The 19,802-nt window shown below is 39.1% G+C and overlaps 1 protein-coding gene across 10 annotated transcripts in view; it reads right to left on the bottom strand.

Moving 5' to 3' along the window:
• dock3 (dedicator of cytokinesis 3) overlaps positions 1-19,802 on the bottom strand; it is a 162,016-nt gene that overhangs the window by 103,783 nt on the left and 38,431 nt on the right. For all 10 annotated transcript variants that reach the window (XR_008907726.1, XM_056759059.1, XM_056759064.1 and 7 more), the window contains exon 3: positions 12,761-12,801. Coding sequence is in view for 9 of the 10 variants with exons in the window: in XM_056759059.1 (XP_056615037.1) it covers positions 12,761-12,801 (41 nt within the window). In the remaining variant the exon portion in view is untranslated. The remainder of the gene's footprint in view (positions 1-12,760; positions 12,802-19,802) is intronic.

Genomic DNA, 19,802 nt, shown 5'->3' with positions numbered 1-19,802 from the left:
CTTATTTAATGGCTCATCCCACTTTTAAAATAGACAATACTATTTAGTTTATATCACAGAAATGTAATGATATTTTTATGCATTATGCACTTTTATCCAAAGCAACTTACATTGCATTATCCTATACATTATATGTCTAAGTATGTGCAATCCCCTGGGATCGAATCCACAACCTTGCGTTGTTTATGCAATGCTCTTACCACTGAGCTTCAGGAAATCTAATGAGAAACTGAAATATAAATAGTGCAGGAAGGGAGAGACTGTAAGTCTTGACCTCTAAACGACCTCTAAATGTGAACATTGTCAATGTTTTGGAGCATGTTAAGTCGAAAAACTTGATTTCATGGGGACTTTAAAGACCAGGGACAGTGTGAATGCAAAGAAGTCCCCCTGTGCAGGATCATTTTATCCTTTAAAATGAATCGCTAACCATTAAATTTCATTTTTTAAATATTTTTTTCCCGTTCATTTTTTTGTAATGCCTTAAAATAGCTTAAATCTAACTTTACACCTCAGCTTCATTAAGTATACACAGATTACGTGAATATGCAGAATCAGATAAGCCCCGCCTCCACTCCATCACACTCGTTGGTTCCAGATGCTGCTTAAACTGAAGGTAAAACTGAGAGCTGAAATCATTTTAGCCCGAATCTATGCACCATCTTTGCATATTTTTGCTTTAAACTGATGATCCACAGGGCCCAAATGAGTTGATGTGATCGGTTACAGGTTTATGACGTCATTTATTAACAGTTTTTTGGCAAATTAATTTAATAAAATACATAATGTTTACCTTAAAGATACCCTGTTGAATATTTTGATAGATCTAATGACAAAAATGCAATATAATATATCTAACTATGTCTTCTGAGAAACAGTATATGAAGGGCTTACATAATGAAATGTATGTTTTTATTATTTTAGAATGAGCTATTTCTATCTAAATACACCCTTACATGGCATTGGAAATGTTGTTCCTACAGTAGCCCTAAACGGAAAAACTGCTTACAGAGTGCATCTCATAAATACGTTATCTCTTTCGGCTAAGAAGTGAAAACGTGTCGTTGTGTCAGCCACCATGCTCCTTCGAAATCTCCACATTGCTCCTCTATTTTTCAAAATGTTAATGAATCAGTTCACGTTGATTTAAAAAATGTTACTAAAAACGTTTACATTCATGTTAAAAATGATCATAAAACTTTCACATTCATGTTAAAAATGTTTATAAAATGTTAGAAATGGTTATATTCATGTTAAAAACACAAGCAAGGTTAAGGGTTTAGTTTACATTAAGTGTTTTTTTCTTCTAATATACAGTAGAGTTAAATCTACAGACAACTTTAAGACTTAAAGAACAACTCTCCCACCTGTTTCCATTAAGTTATGTAACTACCCCCGGCACACACACACTTATTCAATTCAATTAATTCCCCATGAATAAAGTCCCTACATTTCTTATTGTTATGAACACACCGCTTCACTCATTAAAACATCTAATCAGGCATAAATTGAGTTTTTGAACAGCATTTAATGTCTAATGAAATCCCTTTTAACTCTGATAATACAGTTTTGTACATATTCATAAATGTACATCACCAACTTGATCGGTTAACCTGTGGCTCAAACTAAAAAGATTGTAAACCCTCAGAGCACAAAAACAATATTAGCTGCTTTCAAATATAGACAATCATGTTTTTTTCTTTATATTGCATAACATTCGTTAATGACTTAGTAATTGAAGTCTTTATAAATAAGCAAACACAGGAAATCGCCACAGAAAGTGAAAATCCCATAACAACAGGCATGAAGTGATGTGTTGCAGACTGACCTCTAGAGATAAATTTAAAGAGACAGTGACAAAGCAGAGGCACCAATATGTCAGGTTTAAATTCATCTGGGTAAAACACGCTATCTTTTTCAGTCTCAATTCATCTTGATATAAAGGCGAGGTCTGTGTGAGGGACTGTCTAGCAGACGCGCTCCCCTGTGTCACCCCTTTTGACCTCACTTCCTGCACGACGGCACGTTACGTTTCCTCTCTGTCATAAGGAGTGATGACCTGTTCTAATCGGCAGGAATTCCTCTCTTGAGACCTGTCTGACTGTGGCCTGGATTCGGGAATAGACGCTCTCGTTCTTTGGGAAAGATGCCCCAAATTTTTTGTTTAAAAGAAGAAAACTTACTGTACCTGTTGTTGATTTTTATCAATTTAAAGGGACAGTTTACCCAAAAATGAACATTCTTTCATTATTTGTGACCCTGGATCAAACAACCAGTCTTAAGCAGCACCGGAACATTTTTAGTAATAGACAAAAATACATTGTATGGGTCAAAATAATCGCTTTTTCTTTGGTCAAAAATCATTAGGATATTAAGTAAAGATCATGTTACATGAAGATATTTAGTAAATTTAGTACCTTAAATATGGAGTGGATGGCCTGTCACAGTGCCCCTGATAAACAACTTCAAAGGTAATTTTATCAATATTTCGATTTTTTTGCACCCTCAGATTCCTGAGTTTAAACGGTTGTATCTCAGTCAGATATTATCCTATTCTAACAACTCATACATCAATATAAATCTTATTTATTCAGCGTTCAGATTATGTAAACATCTCAATTTCGACCCATTAGACTGGTTTTGTTCTCCATGGTCACATTTATTCACTCTTATGTAATTTCAAACCTGTAAGAGTTTTTTCTGCAGAACTGAAACGAAGCTATTTTGAAGCCCCGCCCCCTTTGAATGAACACAAAACCTCATTTCTCAAAATATCTTCTTTTGTGTTCCACACAATAACGAGTCATATACAAGCTTTGATGGTAATAAAATAATGACCGATTTTGTTTAATTTTATTACAATCACAGATCACTGGGTCATATAAGTTACGATGACTCATGCCGTATTTCACCAAATTTGACACAACAAAACAGTTCATAAAACTTATTTTAAAGTGTGTCTGAACACTTCAATCACCACAAAACAGACAAAGACCGACTAAAACTGACGGAAGTCATTTACAAACACTTCCCACACTGCATCCTTTGTCGCAGGCCGTTCACAATAGAGAAAAACTGTCATAATTGCAATGCATGACTGAAAACTGTGAAATTTAGCAAAAAAGGACTAAATGCACTCGAAAAGCTTTCATTATATCTCCAATGTGCCCTTGTCTTTTTTGTCAGTACTTTCAGTGGAAAACCAACTCCATGGGCGTTCTGAATCCTTGCCTTTCAATCAAACCAGCCCATATTGTTTGCCGCATTGTGTGCTATCCGTGCTAATCTTGCCAGGCTGTTTGTTTTGCTTGTCTTGGAGGCGGTAAAATATGTTGTGCCTTTTAGTTTCACCAGACGATGTACTGTCGGGTGACATTCAAACTGAATTAAAGTTAGGAGTCATGCCAATCAAATATTAAAGTCAAAGCAAGGTGCCCTCCGGAACATGAATTGATCTATTATCAAATGATTGGATGGTGAAAAGTGGCTGTGACATAACTGAACAGAATCTGCAGTCTACATCAGGTCTGCAAAGTGGAAAGATGTTTCTGGTCCACAACATTTTGTGTCTTAAACCACCCCGTAAACTAAACAAATTTACTAAAGTAGTAGTTTGAGGTTTCCCTGCTATTTTAAATGTGTAGTGTGTCGTTTATTAGATGTTAAACCGATGGCATGAGGTTGGGATGTACGGTCAACGTTTTTTGATAAAATCGTGCAGAAATAACTTTGGGTAATCCACAATTTTGCCTCTATATCGCCATCTCTGTTTGAAAAGGAAAATTGCAGGTTACTTTATGTAATAGTCTTTATGTGAGTTGAAGTCAAATTGCAACAAACTGATCTTTCATGACACTCCCATGAAGTCGTACGACTGCTCGGTTAATAAATAATCATTATAATCTTACTGTTGTGAATCGGGTTAAGGTAAGGAGACAGTTTTGAAAACAGACTGTTTACATACCTGCTCAGTTACCGTTTTTATATATTTTTAATAGAGATGAACCGATATATCAGCCAATAATCTGTATCCGGCAATAAAAGCATTTTTTTACGGTTGATAGTTTAAAAATAGGCAATGATCAGGGCCGATACATCAAGTCAGTCAAAAGAGGACAGGAAAAAGCTATGAATTTGTGCGCTGTATATAAAAAATAAAGAAACATCACTAGTTTAATGTTCAATAATAATAGTTAACGTATGAATTAATAACATTCAGAAAGTTAAGAAAATTCATTTTATCATCAGAATTGGTATCGGGAGATAATCTCGGTGGAAAGATTTAACGAATCTCAATTTTCTTTCCAAAAAACTAACTTTAAGCTTTCGAAAATTCAAGAAACGGACAACATATCTATGTTATCATAACATGTTCAATAAAATTATTAATAGCTTATTTTCCTACATTTTATGTCATTTTATTTTTGCTATTTCTATTGTTTTGTTTTACTTAATCTTGAGAAGGCTCTTCAATTCCACCACAAACCCGTAGGGGGCTGAGACCCTATGCGTTCTCCACAACCCTGCACCCTACACCAACCGACAAGATAAGGAAATTGCGCCAAGCAAACTAATTTCGGCTGAATATGCAAATAACTGCTGTCAGCATACATTCTAAATGAATTCTCTAATTGCTCTTTACTTCTTTGTACAAATGCAAGGGATTGAGCAATTTGACCTTTTGCAAGTCAAATCCTTGCGCTCTCTATCTCTCCTCTCTTTGCCGACGTTAGTACTTGTTCGGAAACGCATTCCCGATGTTGGTTCGCGGGCTCTGGGGTGCTGGTGCGTAGGCGGACAGGTGTGGGTGGAAGATTTCTGATGAAAATAATTGATTGAGGAAGAGACATTTAAAATAGGGAACGCAGCGCTTAGCCAAAACCACACAAGCACTCACAGCTCAGTGCTGGATAACCACACAAGTATTCACAAGGCAGTAAAGCAAAGCTTTCAAGGGACCCTGTAAGAGCTTTCATTAGACAACTGAAGTCTCGTAAATGACAAATGAAAGTCAGATGAGATCACAAATGATAATTGACACGTCTTAAACAAGTAAAAGGGTCTTAAATAAATATTCAGGGTTAAATGCAAGTCAGACTCCATCAGCACTGTGGCATTACGTCACATACACATTTTGGTATTGTGCAAACTGAAGGATGAGTCTAAACAGACACTGTCTGTAGCACATCTGGTAGGGCATGGGGCTAGCTCAAGGTCATTGGTTTGATTTTTACGAATAAACCTACTAATAAAATGTATAGCTTGAATGCAATTTTAGTTCCTATAGGTTAATTGATTAGCAATATTAATTTTGCTGTTGGTCATACTTTGCAATACAGTCTCATTTATTAACATAAATTAATCCATTAGCTACACTGAGCAACTTTAATTGCATTTAACTTGTTAATTTTACCATGTAACATAGTTTATGCAAATTGGTCCATTGTGCATTAATGCATGTTAACAAATACAACATTTAATTTTAAGAATGTATTAGTAAATGTTAAAAAGAAGAATTTAATAGAATTTAATAGAATTTAAAATAAACTTTTTAATACTATTTGCCACTGAGTTTAAGGTACCTTGCGATTACATTGAAGCTATATGATAAGTTAAATAAACATGTAGCGAGAAAGGCGGGACGGAGACGTGGGTCGGGGTCGGTGCGTGCGCAGCTGATTTCCACTATCACTCACGCCACCGGCCATCCAAATTGCGACCCACGTCTCCCATCCCGCCTTCCTCGATACAAAACAATATATGACAAGCTCAATAAACAATAAACAAAATTAAATCTACAATAAAATTAAATTAAGGCGAGTTAGGTCTATAGTAAGATCTTCATCATATTTTTTTTAGTAAATAGCTATTTTTTATTCATTTTTATATTAAAATTGTTCTACACATTTTTTTATACAGATTGAGTAAACAGATTCAATTTATACAGCAGTTTGGTCTATAAACAAACATACATATGTGTAGTTGCAGCATACGACCATTACATGAAATTTGAGTTATAATATAAACGACATTCTTTAAAATCAAACAGCACACTTTTTAAAGCTAAGTGTCATGGTAACTCATGGCAAGAACCCAATTGCAGGCAGACACAGGACGAGACGAGATGGTACAGGGTAAACAGATTTATTATTACAATAACAAGACACTAAGAGGCAAAGCAAAACCCACGAGGGGGGAAAAACAAGACAAGATATATAATAAATTACAAAAGGAAAACTGACTAACTTAACTAGAAAAACAAACACTTGAAACAAAACAATAAACTACACTTACTTGACAATACAGAGAAGCAGCAACATCTAATACATAACACAGTCAAGGTAACGCTTACATGGACGAGGGACTTCATACAACGAACGCGCAACGAGACAAAGAAACATGAGGACTCTTTATAGGGAAGGTAATTAACACAAACTAGGAAACAGGAGGGTAGGGCAATGACGCGACTTGAGGAGAGTATGGAAGACCGCAAGGGTCAAAAATGTCTCTCCCCACATGAAACAGAGGATTCTGTATGATTCCACCTCTAAACCAAGAAATACCTGACAAGGAGAGGTGGAACCATGACAGAACCCCCGCCTTAAGGAGCAGCACCCTGATGCTCCTCAAAGGCACGAACAAGACAAGGCAGACTGGGACAAAGACAAGACCAAACAAAACATGGAGAACAAGACTAGGGGCAGACAGGCAAGAACATTCAGGGGATTAGGGTGACTCAGTAAAAATAACAGACAAGGGAGGGGGGGTGGGGGCAAACAAGAAAACATTGGGGGAAGTCCCGAAAGGGCAGGGCTGGGAGGGGAAGTCCTAGCCCTGGGGAACGCGCCAGAACGCGGAGCTGGGCAGCCGGGCTTGGTTCCGGCTCCTGGACCGGGCTTGGTTCCGGCTCCTTGACCGGGCTTGGTGCCGGCTGCTGGAACGGGCTTGGTGCCGGAAGTTGGGGAGAATCCATGGCCGGGCTGGCCGCTCGGACCGTCACATCCCCACGGCGCCCCCCCAAAAAATATTTGGGGCTTGACACCTCCGGACTCGGGACCACAGGACTCGGGACCACAGGACTCGGGACCACAGGACTCGGGACCACAGGACTCGGGGCTGTCCTCCGTGGCCTCTTCTTTCTCCCCCGCTTGCCAACAGAGTTGGTGGGCGGTGGAGTGGCTACAGGAGGCGAGGAGAGACCTACGAAACCGATCTGCAGGGCACGACCCTCGGGAATCGAGGCTAGCCCAGATGGAGAATCCAGTCTGGACCACTCACGATCCAGCAGGGTCTGGACTGTGTCCGCGAAGCCCTTGAACTTCAACTGGCACATTTCAGCGGGTCCTAGAGGCTCATCGAGGCAACTATTAAAAATAGCTTTTAACTCCGCCTCGTTGAACCCCGAAGACCGCGCCGCGGTCAGGAAGTCAAAGGCAAAGTCCTTCACGAACCTTCCCCGCTGCCGGAGGCCAAACAAAACGTGGGCTTGGTGGCCTCTTGTGGCAGCGATCTCTGACGGCGGCTGCTGGGCAGCGCTCTCTGACGGCGGCTGCTGGGCAGCGCTCTCTGACGGCGGCTGCTGGGCAGCGCTCTCTGACGGCGGCTGCTGGGCAGCGCTCTCTGACGGCGGCTGCTGGGCAGCGCTCTCTGACGGCGGCTGCTGGGCTGTCACCTCCCCGCGGCGCCCCCCCCAAAAATATTTCGGACTGGATAGCTCCGGACTGGATAGCTCCGGACTGGATAGCTCCGGACTGGATAGCTCCGGACTGGTCGCTCCTCTACCCTGCCTCCTCCTCCGGAAAATGGGACCCTTGGCTGGGCCCGTGGAGGACAGAGGGGTTTCTGGGACAGAGGAGTCTATAGGTGGCATCCCAGAGTCTCTCCCCCCCACTCATCTCGGACTCCACCAGCGGGACCGGCAACCATGGAGCTCAAGCCAGCAGGTACCGAGTCCCCCAGGGCTGCGGCGGCCAGGACGAGATCTCCCGGAGCGCTCGACCACGAGGTAGAAGTCCCAAGTGGAACCCCGCCTCCGGGATCGCTCCGGTTGCTCACGAACCTGACCATGTCCGCAAACCCCAGGGGAGCCAGCAGCCTCCTCTCTGACGGCGTGAGGCACCGAGTGAGGCAGCAGTTGAAGATTGTTTTCAGCTCTTCCTCTCCAAACTCGGTCATCACCGCCGCCGTCGAGAAAAGCTCGGCGAACTCCGGGTCACAGACACTCCCCTGGCGGAGTCCAAGCATTAAGTGGGCCTGGAGAGACCGCGGAAATGTCACCGTACCGTCCATGCTGCCTGCTGGGTTCGGACGTGGCGCGTTCATTCTGTCATGGTAACTCATGGCAAGAACCCAATTGCTGGCAGACACAGGACGAGACGAGATGGTACGGGGTAAACAGATTTATTATTACAATTACAAGACACTAAGAGGCAAAGCAAAACCCACGAGGGGGGAAAAACAAGACAAGATATATAATAAATTACAAAAGGAAAACTGACTAACTTAACTAGAAAAACAAACACTTGAAACAAAACAATAAACTACACTTACTTGACAATACAGAGAAGCAGCAACATCTAATACATAACACAGTCAAGGTAACGCTTACATGGACGAGGGACTTCATACAACGAACGCGCAACGAGACAAAGAAACATGAGGACTCTTTATAGGGAAGGTAATTAACACAAACTAGGAAACAGGAGGGTAGGGCAATGACGCGACTTGAGGAGAGTATGGAAGACAGCAAGGGTCAAAAATGTCTCTCCCCACATGAAACAGAGGATTCTGCATGATTCCACCTCTAAACCAAGAAATACCTGACAAGGAGAGGTGGAACCATGACACTAAGAAGAGGAAAAAGTTCAGTAGATACGCTGATCATTATTCTGATCATTATTCTAGCCGGTGTTCTTTCCTCTTAGCCGCAGGTAATGGAATGAGTTTACCGACCTTATTCACACCGTGAGTACAACCCCGTGGCTTCTGCAGCGCAGGCTTGGCACATGAATTGTGAAGCAGGTGCCAGCCCAGTGTCACCTCTACAGCAGATTAGCAAGGTTTGGCTGTAGATTGCGCTTCTGCGGGCCGTGAGTGCAACGGGCACCGCGGGCACCTCCGCCGGGCGCTTTGAGGTCTTGCCACGTGGCACGCGCACACATGCAGCCCCACGGATTCTCGCCTCGAGGAAAGTGTCAACTGGCATGCGGCGTGGCACACCTGTGCCTGACGGATGGCCAGAGTGAGATGCGCGCAACAATGTCTGTGATTGAGTTCACAGTAAGTTCAGATACTATATGGGATATTTCAAATCCTACTATTTTCTAGATTATTAATGTAATGAAATACACATACACATACATATACTTTTAAATTTATCTTTAAGCTAATACCTGTTTTTAATTTCCTTATAGCTGCCAGATGAGTAAGTCACTGATGCTCTTCTGTTTCTGCGTATACAGTATGTTACTTTTGAATGATTTGGCGTGAAAGTCCCCTTAGCTTTGGTGGTTTTGATCAGAGCTCCTTCATAGTACAGTCAAAGCTCCATAAAGGTCAAGGCATGCATACCATTTTTCGGTTGTCCTTTGTAAGGTGAACTTTACTCACATAAAAGTAAATTGTCGGAAAATGTCAGCTATGAACACGACATATGTTTGAACTGAGTTATCGAATAGTAGGACTTGAGCTTGCAACTCGCTTGCTGAATAATAGTTTGCTGTTATACTGTAAAAGCTAAAGTAAAAGATTTACTTTACAATACAGTTCTTATGTCTTGAGATATTCCCAATACATTATATTTAGCCAAGACAAAAAAATCACTGATTAAATCTCTTTAATGTCTCAGTAATTGCTCCTAGATATCAATACGATTAAATTGAGAAAATATACATTTTTGCTTAAGTCTCATCTGAGTTTTCTCCTGAGAAAAAGCGGCAGACATCTCACAAATATCTCCATTAGAGTTTCAGAAAAAATCTCAACAGTAGCTCAGATTTTTCAAGTCTGCAATTTAAACTCAATAATATTGAATATTTCAATATAAACTCAAATATTTCTCATAAACTTAACCCAAATCCAGATTATTTTACCTCTATACCTCGATACTCTATTTATTAAAACAACACTCATTTGTTTCTGTTTTTATTTCTCCAATTTTAGGAGAAACATTTGAAACAAAGATCTTTAAATAAATCACAACTGAGATCTCCATCAAACATAAATTATAAAAGAGCAATTTCTGAGCATTCATTTATGGCTGGGTCAGAAAAAGCTGAATAATGAACACATTCTTAGGCCGTATCTTAACTGTGTCATTGAGAGAGAGCAGACGTATTTCACTATGTGTCCTCAGATAACATCAAAATCAGCCTAGTGGGACCTGACAAGCGAATAAATATTAGAGGTATACAAGCAAAATGCATCTACTTTCATCCTTATAAGAATATAAAAACTTTTAGGATAAAATAACAGTAAGTCTCGCAAATGTGTCAGTGCAACAATTTATGGAAGCATAGTTGTTAGGCTATTGGTTGAAATGATTTTGCCACCAACTAAAAATCTGATATTGATGTCTTCCGAAACATCACATTACAAACATAACGTTTAGAAATAAATAGATTCACATTAATGAGGTTTTGCTATTTTTAAAAAGAAAAAAATGATCCCCTTGCTACTAAAATTCAACTCGCAGCCTGTTTCCAGGCCTTTATTAGCATAAGCATTAAAGCATATCCGCTGATTTCATTACTGACGACAACAGACATAAAACCGGCCGTTTCAACTGCCTTCCTGTAAGCAAGACGAATGTTGTGTGGTAAACGGATTTCACAGCCTCCATTTTTGTCTAGGAGTCTGAGTGTCTCATTCAGTGAAATCATCCATGTCAATTGTCCAACACATCCATGAATTATTATTGACAGACACAGGTCAACAAGACAAACATGACTTTTAGATGTATGGGAATTATATTACAATTATATTACAAACATTTGGAAAATATTCTGCACTTAAGTTCCTATCCCATGATTAAGACCAAGGCATTTGGTGTAACGGTAGATCTCATCTGGTTTTACATCTGGACCCTGATTTGCACATTAACATTTAGTATTTAATCAAACAAAATATGAATGAAAAAACTCGCATTTTGTGCTTTTTGATAGTAATTTACCAAACAAAACAAAGCGCAACCTGAGAAAATCTAAAAAATCTGATTAAGTTCATAGGCCTGTTGCAATAAGATATGCAACGATTCTACATTTGTCCAACGATAACCGATTATTCAGAGTGATATCTGTCGATAATGATTCTGAAGATTACATGAATATTTCTTAACCTTCTGATTATATAAATTAATCAGATTTTCTTGTCCTCGTTTTTATTGACGGAATATTACAGGTATTGATCATCAGCGGTTTTTAAATTATCAGCCGATGGCCGATGGTGTAAATAATTGCTTTTATCAACCGATACCAATTATTGGCCAATATATCGGTCATCATTGTATCTCTAGTTGCGATTATTAATTTATCGACTTATTGTGCAAAATATAAACATGATGTTGACCGTTTTGGTGATGCGATATACTGTATTGCAATTCTGTTAATATGAAGGTTTGTTTATATAAATTTAATAACGTTAAGATTTTATCTGATTGCACTGTCTCTGTCTCAATGCAAATCTACCAATCATAATGAAGTACCGAAACTAGCCTTTTAAAACGAATGTTTATTGTTTATTTATTTTGAATATCGATTTACACTCATATTATCATTTGCATTATTAACATTCCAATGTCAAAATATTCTTAAGAATTAAAAGACCTTTGTTCTATGAAAGGCCGTACTTGCATTATTTTATTATCAACTTTAAAATCAGTGGCATAACATTTTCACAAAATAACAATAATATAGTTTATCGCAATTATTTCTCAGGCAAAATATATTATTTCTCAGGCCAAACAAAAACTTGTTATCGTGACAGGCCTACAGTATTTGTTCATGGTTCTCATGAAAAACGGTGTGTCAACGTTAACAGATGAATTTGTTTCGAAAGATATGCGAAGAATTTTCAAAAAAATTGGCAGCAGCTTTTTGCAATATATGCTTTTTACACTAAGTGAAAATAGCAGCATTTCTTTGCGATATGCTATTTACACTAACCGAAAATAGCTGTATTAAGTATAAATAGTAGTAAGATGCTATTGGAACTTATAAATAGTGGTAGATAATGTTACTATTTGCACCTCACTATTGTTGTGCTTTATAATAATAACAGAGTGTAAATTATAATATTTATAAAAATGAGTAAAAATTATACCAGCTTATTGAGATACTAAAGCCCTCCACCTACCACTAACCTTAACCTAAACCTCAACTTCATGAGTAAAAACGTATTTTAAGTCTTAAATCCATTTTATTGAAACTTTTCACCTTAGGCCACTGGAGTCGCTGTTTGAAATGGTGTTGTTCTTACACTTTCTCTATTCCAGTCACATATTTGTGGGCGGAGCTATTGCAAATAGTATTTTCCAATAAGGTGGGCTATTTGTATTCAGTGTAAATAGACACTTTGTTAAAAAAACTTTATTGATTTTAACAATGTTTTTCCTGCAGTATGGTATTAAAAACATATTTTCACAGATATGTCATGACCCCGCTAGTTGAGAACCAGTGATCTGGTTCTTCATTGTGGGTTTGACATTAAGATTCACCCGTGGGTCAATAATAACATGAATTATTACTGTAAATATTCAATTTACCTTAATTGTTGGTTTCTTGGTGGAAAAGCCTCTGTACCATCCTGCAAAAGACAAAAGTAAACATGTTATTCATGACACAACACATCAGCTGAGTTAAATCTTACGGCACATTCTAAATTGTTCCCAGAATCCCTACAAATTGTGCTGGCATCTAAAACATCACGTTGAATTTTGTTGCTCGTACAGTTTGTATGCTGAAATTGCCCATGTCACTTCTGTATTGTCAGAACAGGATGTATACACAATCCATCATTCGTTTTCAGACTGCACAAAAGTACTTCCCTTGGTTCCTAATGCACTGGATCATATAGCTATGCTGTTGTGAAGGCCACATCTTTAGATGACGTAGAACTTAAATTTCAGAACATTGCACTTTAGTACACCAAGGTCTACGGCTGACGTCCAGTACCTTTCTGAAACACCATCTCATTACAGATTCAGCACACTGCTGGAAAACCCGACTGGCCTCAACCAACATCATAATGAGCTTTCAGTCCATAATAAACGAGCGAGGTGCATGAATTCAGTCTCGGCACAGTATGTCACCTTAATAATGCGGTGAGAAAGCCAGCTGTCCATAATTTTTGCGCAACGTTAACAGCACAGAGAGTTGCACAGCTAGCCGGCGGCATATTCAAATAGTCGTCAAGACTTCTTATCTTCCAAAGTTTATAAAACATTGCTTTTCGATATTTTCAAACAAATCAGCACAGTAATTTACAGTAATAATTCATGTTATTATTAATTGGAATTAAAGGTTAAATGCATATTTTTTATGTAAAAAATATTTTTAGATGAATGACTATGTGGAGCATAAATGTGGTTTTCAAAACACTTCTTCACAGTCCAATTTCTGACTCAACCAATGGCATGACTTCAGATTCATTGATTTCTATAGGGACGTTTTTTTTTATTTATCCAATTCTGAATGGCATCTGATGGTAGATTCATCTGGCTAACCCCGCTGGTGCTCTGAACACATCATTTACAGGAGCATTACTCTGCTTCTGTCTGTTTTAGTGCTTTTTAATTGGAGGACACAAATGACCTGTATCTCATCTGAAGCAAATTAACTAGCCATTAACAAAGACCTATTGTGGCGGGAACTCATTTGCATAATACTGATTTGAATTACACACCTGGCTAAAAGACCACTTGGTGAGTGTGGGTTGACTAGCTTTACACGCTGGGTTCAGCTGGCAAACACTGTGGCTGTGATTAGGGTTGGATATCGTTTTAATTTTTTCTGCTTATTGAATGCGGTTCTTATCGACTCTCTTTTCCGATTCCAATATTTTTGGGGGAAGATAAAATATAGCAAATACTGAAAGTAAACAGTTCTTACCTTTTATTCTTGTAACATTTAGGCTATAATCAGTAGGCTGTAACTGTTAACGGTGACAAGTCGTCAAATAATGAAATAAACAACACTTCTATTAAGTCAAATCAGAAGCAATTACAAACCCCAACTATTTAGGTATAACACAAAAATACAACTTATATAAAACATGCAGTAGGTAAATCGTCCATATTCTGAATTACTGAATTAATAAATCTTTTTAAAGTGATTGAATTAATAATTCAAATTAATTTAATTTAAAATGAACTAGAAGCTTCCGAATGTATTTAATTGTGATCACTATCAAAAAAAATTAAGTAACTTAAACAAAACTGATTGTCTTTTCATCTCTATCTGTATTTTGTACCATAGTGAGACGCTGCTAATAGCCCTGTTGCGTTGCAGCAGAAGGACTCGAGGCTGAGATTTAACATGGTGGATTCCTTCAGATTAAAGACGCGTTTCATCATATAAGAGGTACTTCCTCCCTTTCACAAAATATCTTTACCACACGTATTGCATGTGGCAATGCTATCATCTTTTTTCACGAAGTTTAACCAAACTTTTGCACGTTTGCTGCGTTCATAGTGGAGATGGTAAGGATCTGCGCATGTGCATAATGAGATAAGGTTCTTGTTGAAGGTCCTGGCAGAGAGATACACTTGTTAAATGCTCACTGCCGTTCGCGAGTGATTGAAAACGTCAGGAATCGGTAAACAGAACCGAAATGCGCGCGTCCTATCGAATCCCCGGTTCTTTGAAATTTGGAACCGGTTCTCGATACCCAACCCTAGCTGTGATGGTCCACACAACAATTAGTCAAGTCATTGTCTATAACAGGATAACCAAAAATGATGAAATATCAGTTATAAATATTAGTTTATTTTATTGGCCAAAGTTGATTTCATTGCCTATTTAACAAACATCTTTAATTAAAAAATATGAAAAATCACTGCTGTTCTATTTCTACCCTTATTTTTACTCAATATTTCATAAAAAGAAGAAAAGGATAAATCACAGATACTAACTGCAATATTCAAATCAAAACGGTAGTTTGATGCAACTATTAATGCAGTCATTTGCAAAATCTGCTGGGAAGAAGATGGAAAATTCATAAGCTTGGTTAGTAACGTTTTGCGCACCTGCGGCCATCTCTCCCAAACGCAATCCAGACCCGACGCATTTATGATTGCAGTCGATCTTTGTTAGCATCCACCCCAGCTGTGTCTCTAACAGTGAGGTGGACTTCGAATTTACCTTTTAGATTTATGCATAAACTGGCATAAAACGTCATTCAATAATAGCCGCTTGCACTTTCAATTTCTCTTTAGCACCTAAACCAACCAAGCTATTGAATGGAATAAACTTTTGAATGTTTTCAGCATATTAGCAAATCACTGTTAGCTTGCTACAAGCTGCCTAAACACCAGCTAGCAAATTAGACGTCTAGTTGACGCTCTCTAGAGAAGAAACAGACAAAACAACTTCAGAAAAGTTGACAGTGTTGTACACAAACACTAAGCTAGTGGCTGACTGTAGGCATTAGCTGTGATAGATTAGCAGACGGCTCATGTGGTGAGACTTCCATGTGGATGTTGTGGATTTCAACATCAACATACAGCTGTATACAAACATCAGCTGATGAAATGTGTCATGTGTCTTTGTGTCTCTCAACAGGTTTAGACGGCAGGGACTTGTTGAGCTGTCAGACTGTTTGTGTTCACAGCTGTGGGGGCTGACTCAACAGGTTTCACGTCACAGAGCCAAACCCCTGTGGGATGACTACTGCTCCTGCCATCGTCTGTCGGTCTGTCTGTTTCTCTATCTTTGTGTTTGTCTGGATCTTTGTCGGCCGTTCCATCTACCTGTTTGTCTCTCTATCTGTTGTTGCATCAACCTGTCGGTTCTTGTCTGTCTGTCTGCTTTTCTATCTTTCTGTCTCTCTGTCTGTCATCCCACCTGTCTGTCTGTTGTATCATCTACCTGTCTGATTCTCTGTCTTTCATTTCATCCATCTGTCTGCCATTCTTTCTCACCGTATGTCTCTCTGTCTGCCATTCCACCTGTCTGTCTGTCTGTCTATATGTCTCTCTGTTACTGATATTTTGTCTACCTGTCTCTCTATGTAAGCCTGTATCATAGTCTGACATTCTATCTGTCTCTCTCTCCGTCTGTGAATCCATCTGTCTGTCTGCCATTCCATCTATCAGTCTTTCTGTCATTCTATCTATATTTGTCTGTATATCTGCCATTCCATCTATCTTTCTGCTTTTGCCTATATCTATCTGTTTGTCTGTCATTCCATCTATCTGTCTGTATCTGTGTCTATCTGCTTGCCATTGAATCCAACTGCCTGTCTATCTTTCTGTCTCCGTCTGTCATTCTATTGATCTGTCTGATCTCTCTGCCATTGCATCTATCTCCCTGGCTCTATCTGTCTGTTTGTCTGGCACTCCATCTTCATGTCTGTTTCTCTGTCTGTCATTCCATCTCTCTGTCTGTATCTTTGTCTATCTGTCTGCTATTTCATCTACCTGTCTGTGTCTCTTTTCGCCATTCTATCTATCTGTCTGTCTCTGCCTACCTGTCCACCATTTCATCTATCTGTCTGTCATTCCTTCTATCTGTGGGTCTCTGTGTATCAGTCTGCTACTTCATCTACCGACTGTGTCTCTGGCCACTTTATCTGTCTGTCTGTCATTACTTGTATCGGTAGGTCTCTGTCTATCTGCCTGTTTGCTATTTAATCTACAAGTCTATTTCTCTTTTGGCCGTTCCATCTATCTGTCTGTCTCTCTGTCTGTCATTCCATCTATTTGTCTGTATCTTTGTCTATCTGTCTGCCATTTCATCTACCTGTCTGTGTCTCTTTTGGCCATTCTATCTTTTTGTCTGTCTCTGCCTAATTGTCCACCATTTCGTCTATCTATCTGTCTGTCATTCCTTCTATCTGTGGGCCCCTTTGTATCAGTCTGCTACTTCATCTACCGACTGTGTCTCTGTTAGCATTGTGTCTATCTGTCTGTCTGTATCTGTAGGTCTCTGTCTATCTGCCTATCTGCTATTTAATCTACAAGTCTATGTCTCTTTTGGCAGTTCCATCTATCTGTCTGTCTCTCTGTCTGTCATTCCTTATATCTGTCTGTCTCTGTCTGTCTGTCTGCCATTCCATCAATTTGTCTCTCATTCCTTCTACCTGTGGGTCGCTGTCCATATGTCTGTCTGTTATTTCATCTACCTGTCTGTGTCTCTGTTGGCCATTTCATCTATCTGTCTGTCTGTCAATTTATAGCTATCTATCTTTCTGTCCACCTTCCCTCTTTCTGTCTGTCTTTCAATCTGTCTGCCTATCCATCTATCCGACCGTCTCTCTGTCTGTCTGCCATCCACGCATCTATCCTCATTTCTATTCCACAGTCTCGGGAAACACTGCAGTAACTTGAACATTGGCCCTGGTTCTGTTTACAATAAAAAGGGAGACCCCCGATGAGCAGAGGCAGTCAAGTATACTGCCATGTCTTCAAACGCACGCTCGTCTCTCAACTTCCCAGCAGATGACACTGCAAAAAACTTCAGCCCTCTGAACAGAACGCTCCAGTCAGCCCACTGCAGGCCACTGTGACACTCAGAGCTCAGAGCTCTCAAAAGCTTCGATTTTCCAAGCATCCATTACCTGAAAAACATTTCACTGCAGCAAAACAATCAATACGCACAGCAAACTGCTAACCCTGTGAATAAGAGCACTGATTATCCCGGGTCTTGAAGCCAAATCAAAACCTCTCGCCTCACCTACTGACCCGCACCCGAATCCACAAATACACACACATACAAGTGTATGTCAAGTCACACACTTCTGAGGGCTTCAAACTGTGCATACTTGGAGAAATTGAAGGGTTTGGTCACCCACAATTCTGTAATCATTTACTTGAACACATTTTGTTCCGACTTCCTTGAAGAATTGTCAGTTTTATGAACAATAATGGTCTTATTTTTTCGTTTTTTTTCAGCATGATAATCAAAAAATCGCTGATCATTTTTATTGTGTGGAAAACGTATGTTTCACAGAAGAATGAACAGTTTTCGAACAACATAAGTCCATTATGAGAGAACTGAAGTTTGGGTGGAAAGCTTTATTGTATGCAATACTTTTAGCTTTTAGACGTCGACCAGGCAGTTAAATAGGTTTTTTATTGTAACACTACCCACTCTCGGTCACTGTACTTCCGAAATAAGCCCCAGATAACTTGACAGGTAGCAAAAAATAGAACACAGGACATTTAAAACACCTTCTACCAGTCACACACCTGAGGCCGAGGCTTTGTGTTTGACTCAACATATATTTCTTCTTTCACAAGGCTACAGTATACTTCAGTAGATGATGAACAATGCAGCACTTTTTTGCCTGCGGGCTCTGAATATCAGGCTGTAACCGTGACCATTGACAGCTCTCGGGAACAAGCATTTTTTATTACTGACCTTTACACACCGAAATCGAGCAAATTCTCTTTCGATGTCCAGAGGGAGCTCAATTGACAATTCTGTTGCCAGAAAGTAAATCTGTAGGCTGTGTGTTAACATTGAGCTTTTAAATTCACATAACATGATAACTTGTGGTGATCCCAAAATATTATAAAATGTACTGGTAGATTGTTTTAAAGGGATTTCAAACCTGTATGTCTTTCTTTTTACAGCAGAAAACAAAAGGTATTTTGAAGAATGTTGGTAATCAAACAACATTGGACTCCTTTGACTTCCATTATATAGATATAGTACCAAACTACCAGGACATTTCTCAAAATATCCCCTGCTGAAAAAATACAATAGAAACCATACTATTTGTATTTGCTTTAATGTAAACTGTATGGGGTTTATTGGTGTGTGATGGATTCTATTGGTGGGATGTTAATCCTGCTGGAATAATGCCCAAAACACACAACAAAAAGGAATTTTGTAATGGTTTTAATTGAAAAGGTGTTGAATTGTAAGGATAATCAAATGGAAAGCATTAGAATTTCTGTGATGGTTTCTGATTGTGTTTCCATGTATTTTTTCAGCAGGGACTTCTTTCGTGTTCCACATAAGAAATCTACAGGTTTTGAAAGACATAAGGCTGAATAAATGATCAAACACGCACCGGCACTTCCAGGCCAGGATGACGATAAACAGCTTTTATCATTGAATCGATAATAAGACCATATATCAAAATCTGAGTTCACAGATGGGTACACAAGGTCAACAAGGTGGATCTACAAGACCGACATTACGGTAAGCTACTGTAGCTAACAGTATGTTGAATAACTTAAAATGAATTCAGACATGCTAATAATCCATTGAACTTTGAAGATGTAGTCTTCTCATCATAATACATGCTAATGAAACATTTACTACAGCGTGAAGTCGAGTGAAATCTCTACCCTGGGGGCCTCCTGTTGAAAGTCTCTCAGTTGAGTTTAAGTATTCAAAATTATTCTGGTTTCTGAATTTAAGACTGCCAGCAGTACGGGTTACATTTTCTCAGGAGAAATGAAGAGATGGATTTTTCTTGTAATTTACAAGTTTACAAGTTGACCCAAAAGTGGATGGGGGACGCCGTGTGACTTCAAGTGTGAATAAAACAAGTACCCAAACTCTTAAAAATAAGTTTTTGTTCTCGTTTCGAAGAGAACTTACTAACCCTTTAAACTTAATCATTAGAAAACAAGA

This window comes from Triplophysa dalaica, chromosome 10 (genome assembly GCF_015846415.1).
Source record: "Triplophysa dalaica isolate WHDGS20190420 chromosome 10, ASM1584641v1, whole genome shotgun sequence".
In the NCBI taxonomy this organism is placed as follows: Eukaryota; Metazoa; Chordata; class Actinopteri; order Cypriniformes; family Nemacheilidae; genus Triplophysa; species Triplophysa dalaica.
The sequence above is the reverse complement of the archived record's forward strand: the minus strand, read 5'-3'. Positions and strand labels throughout refer to the sequence as shown.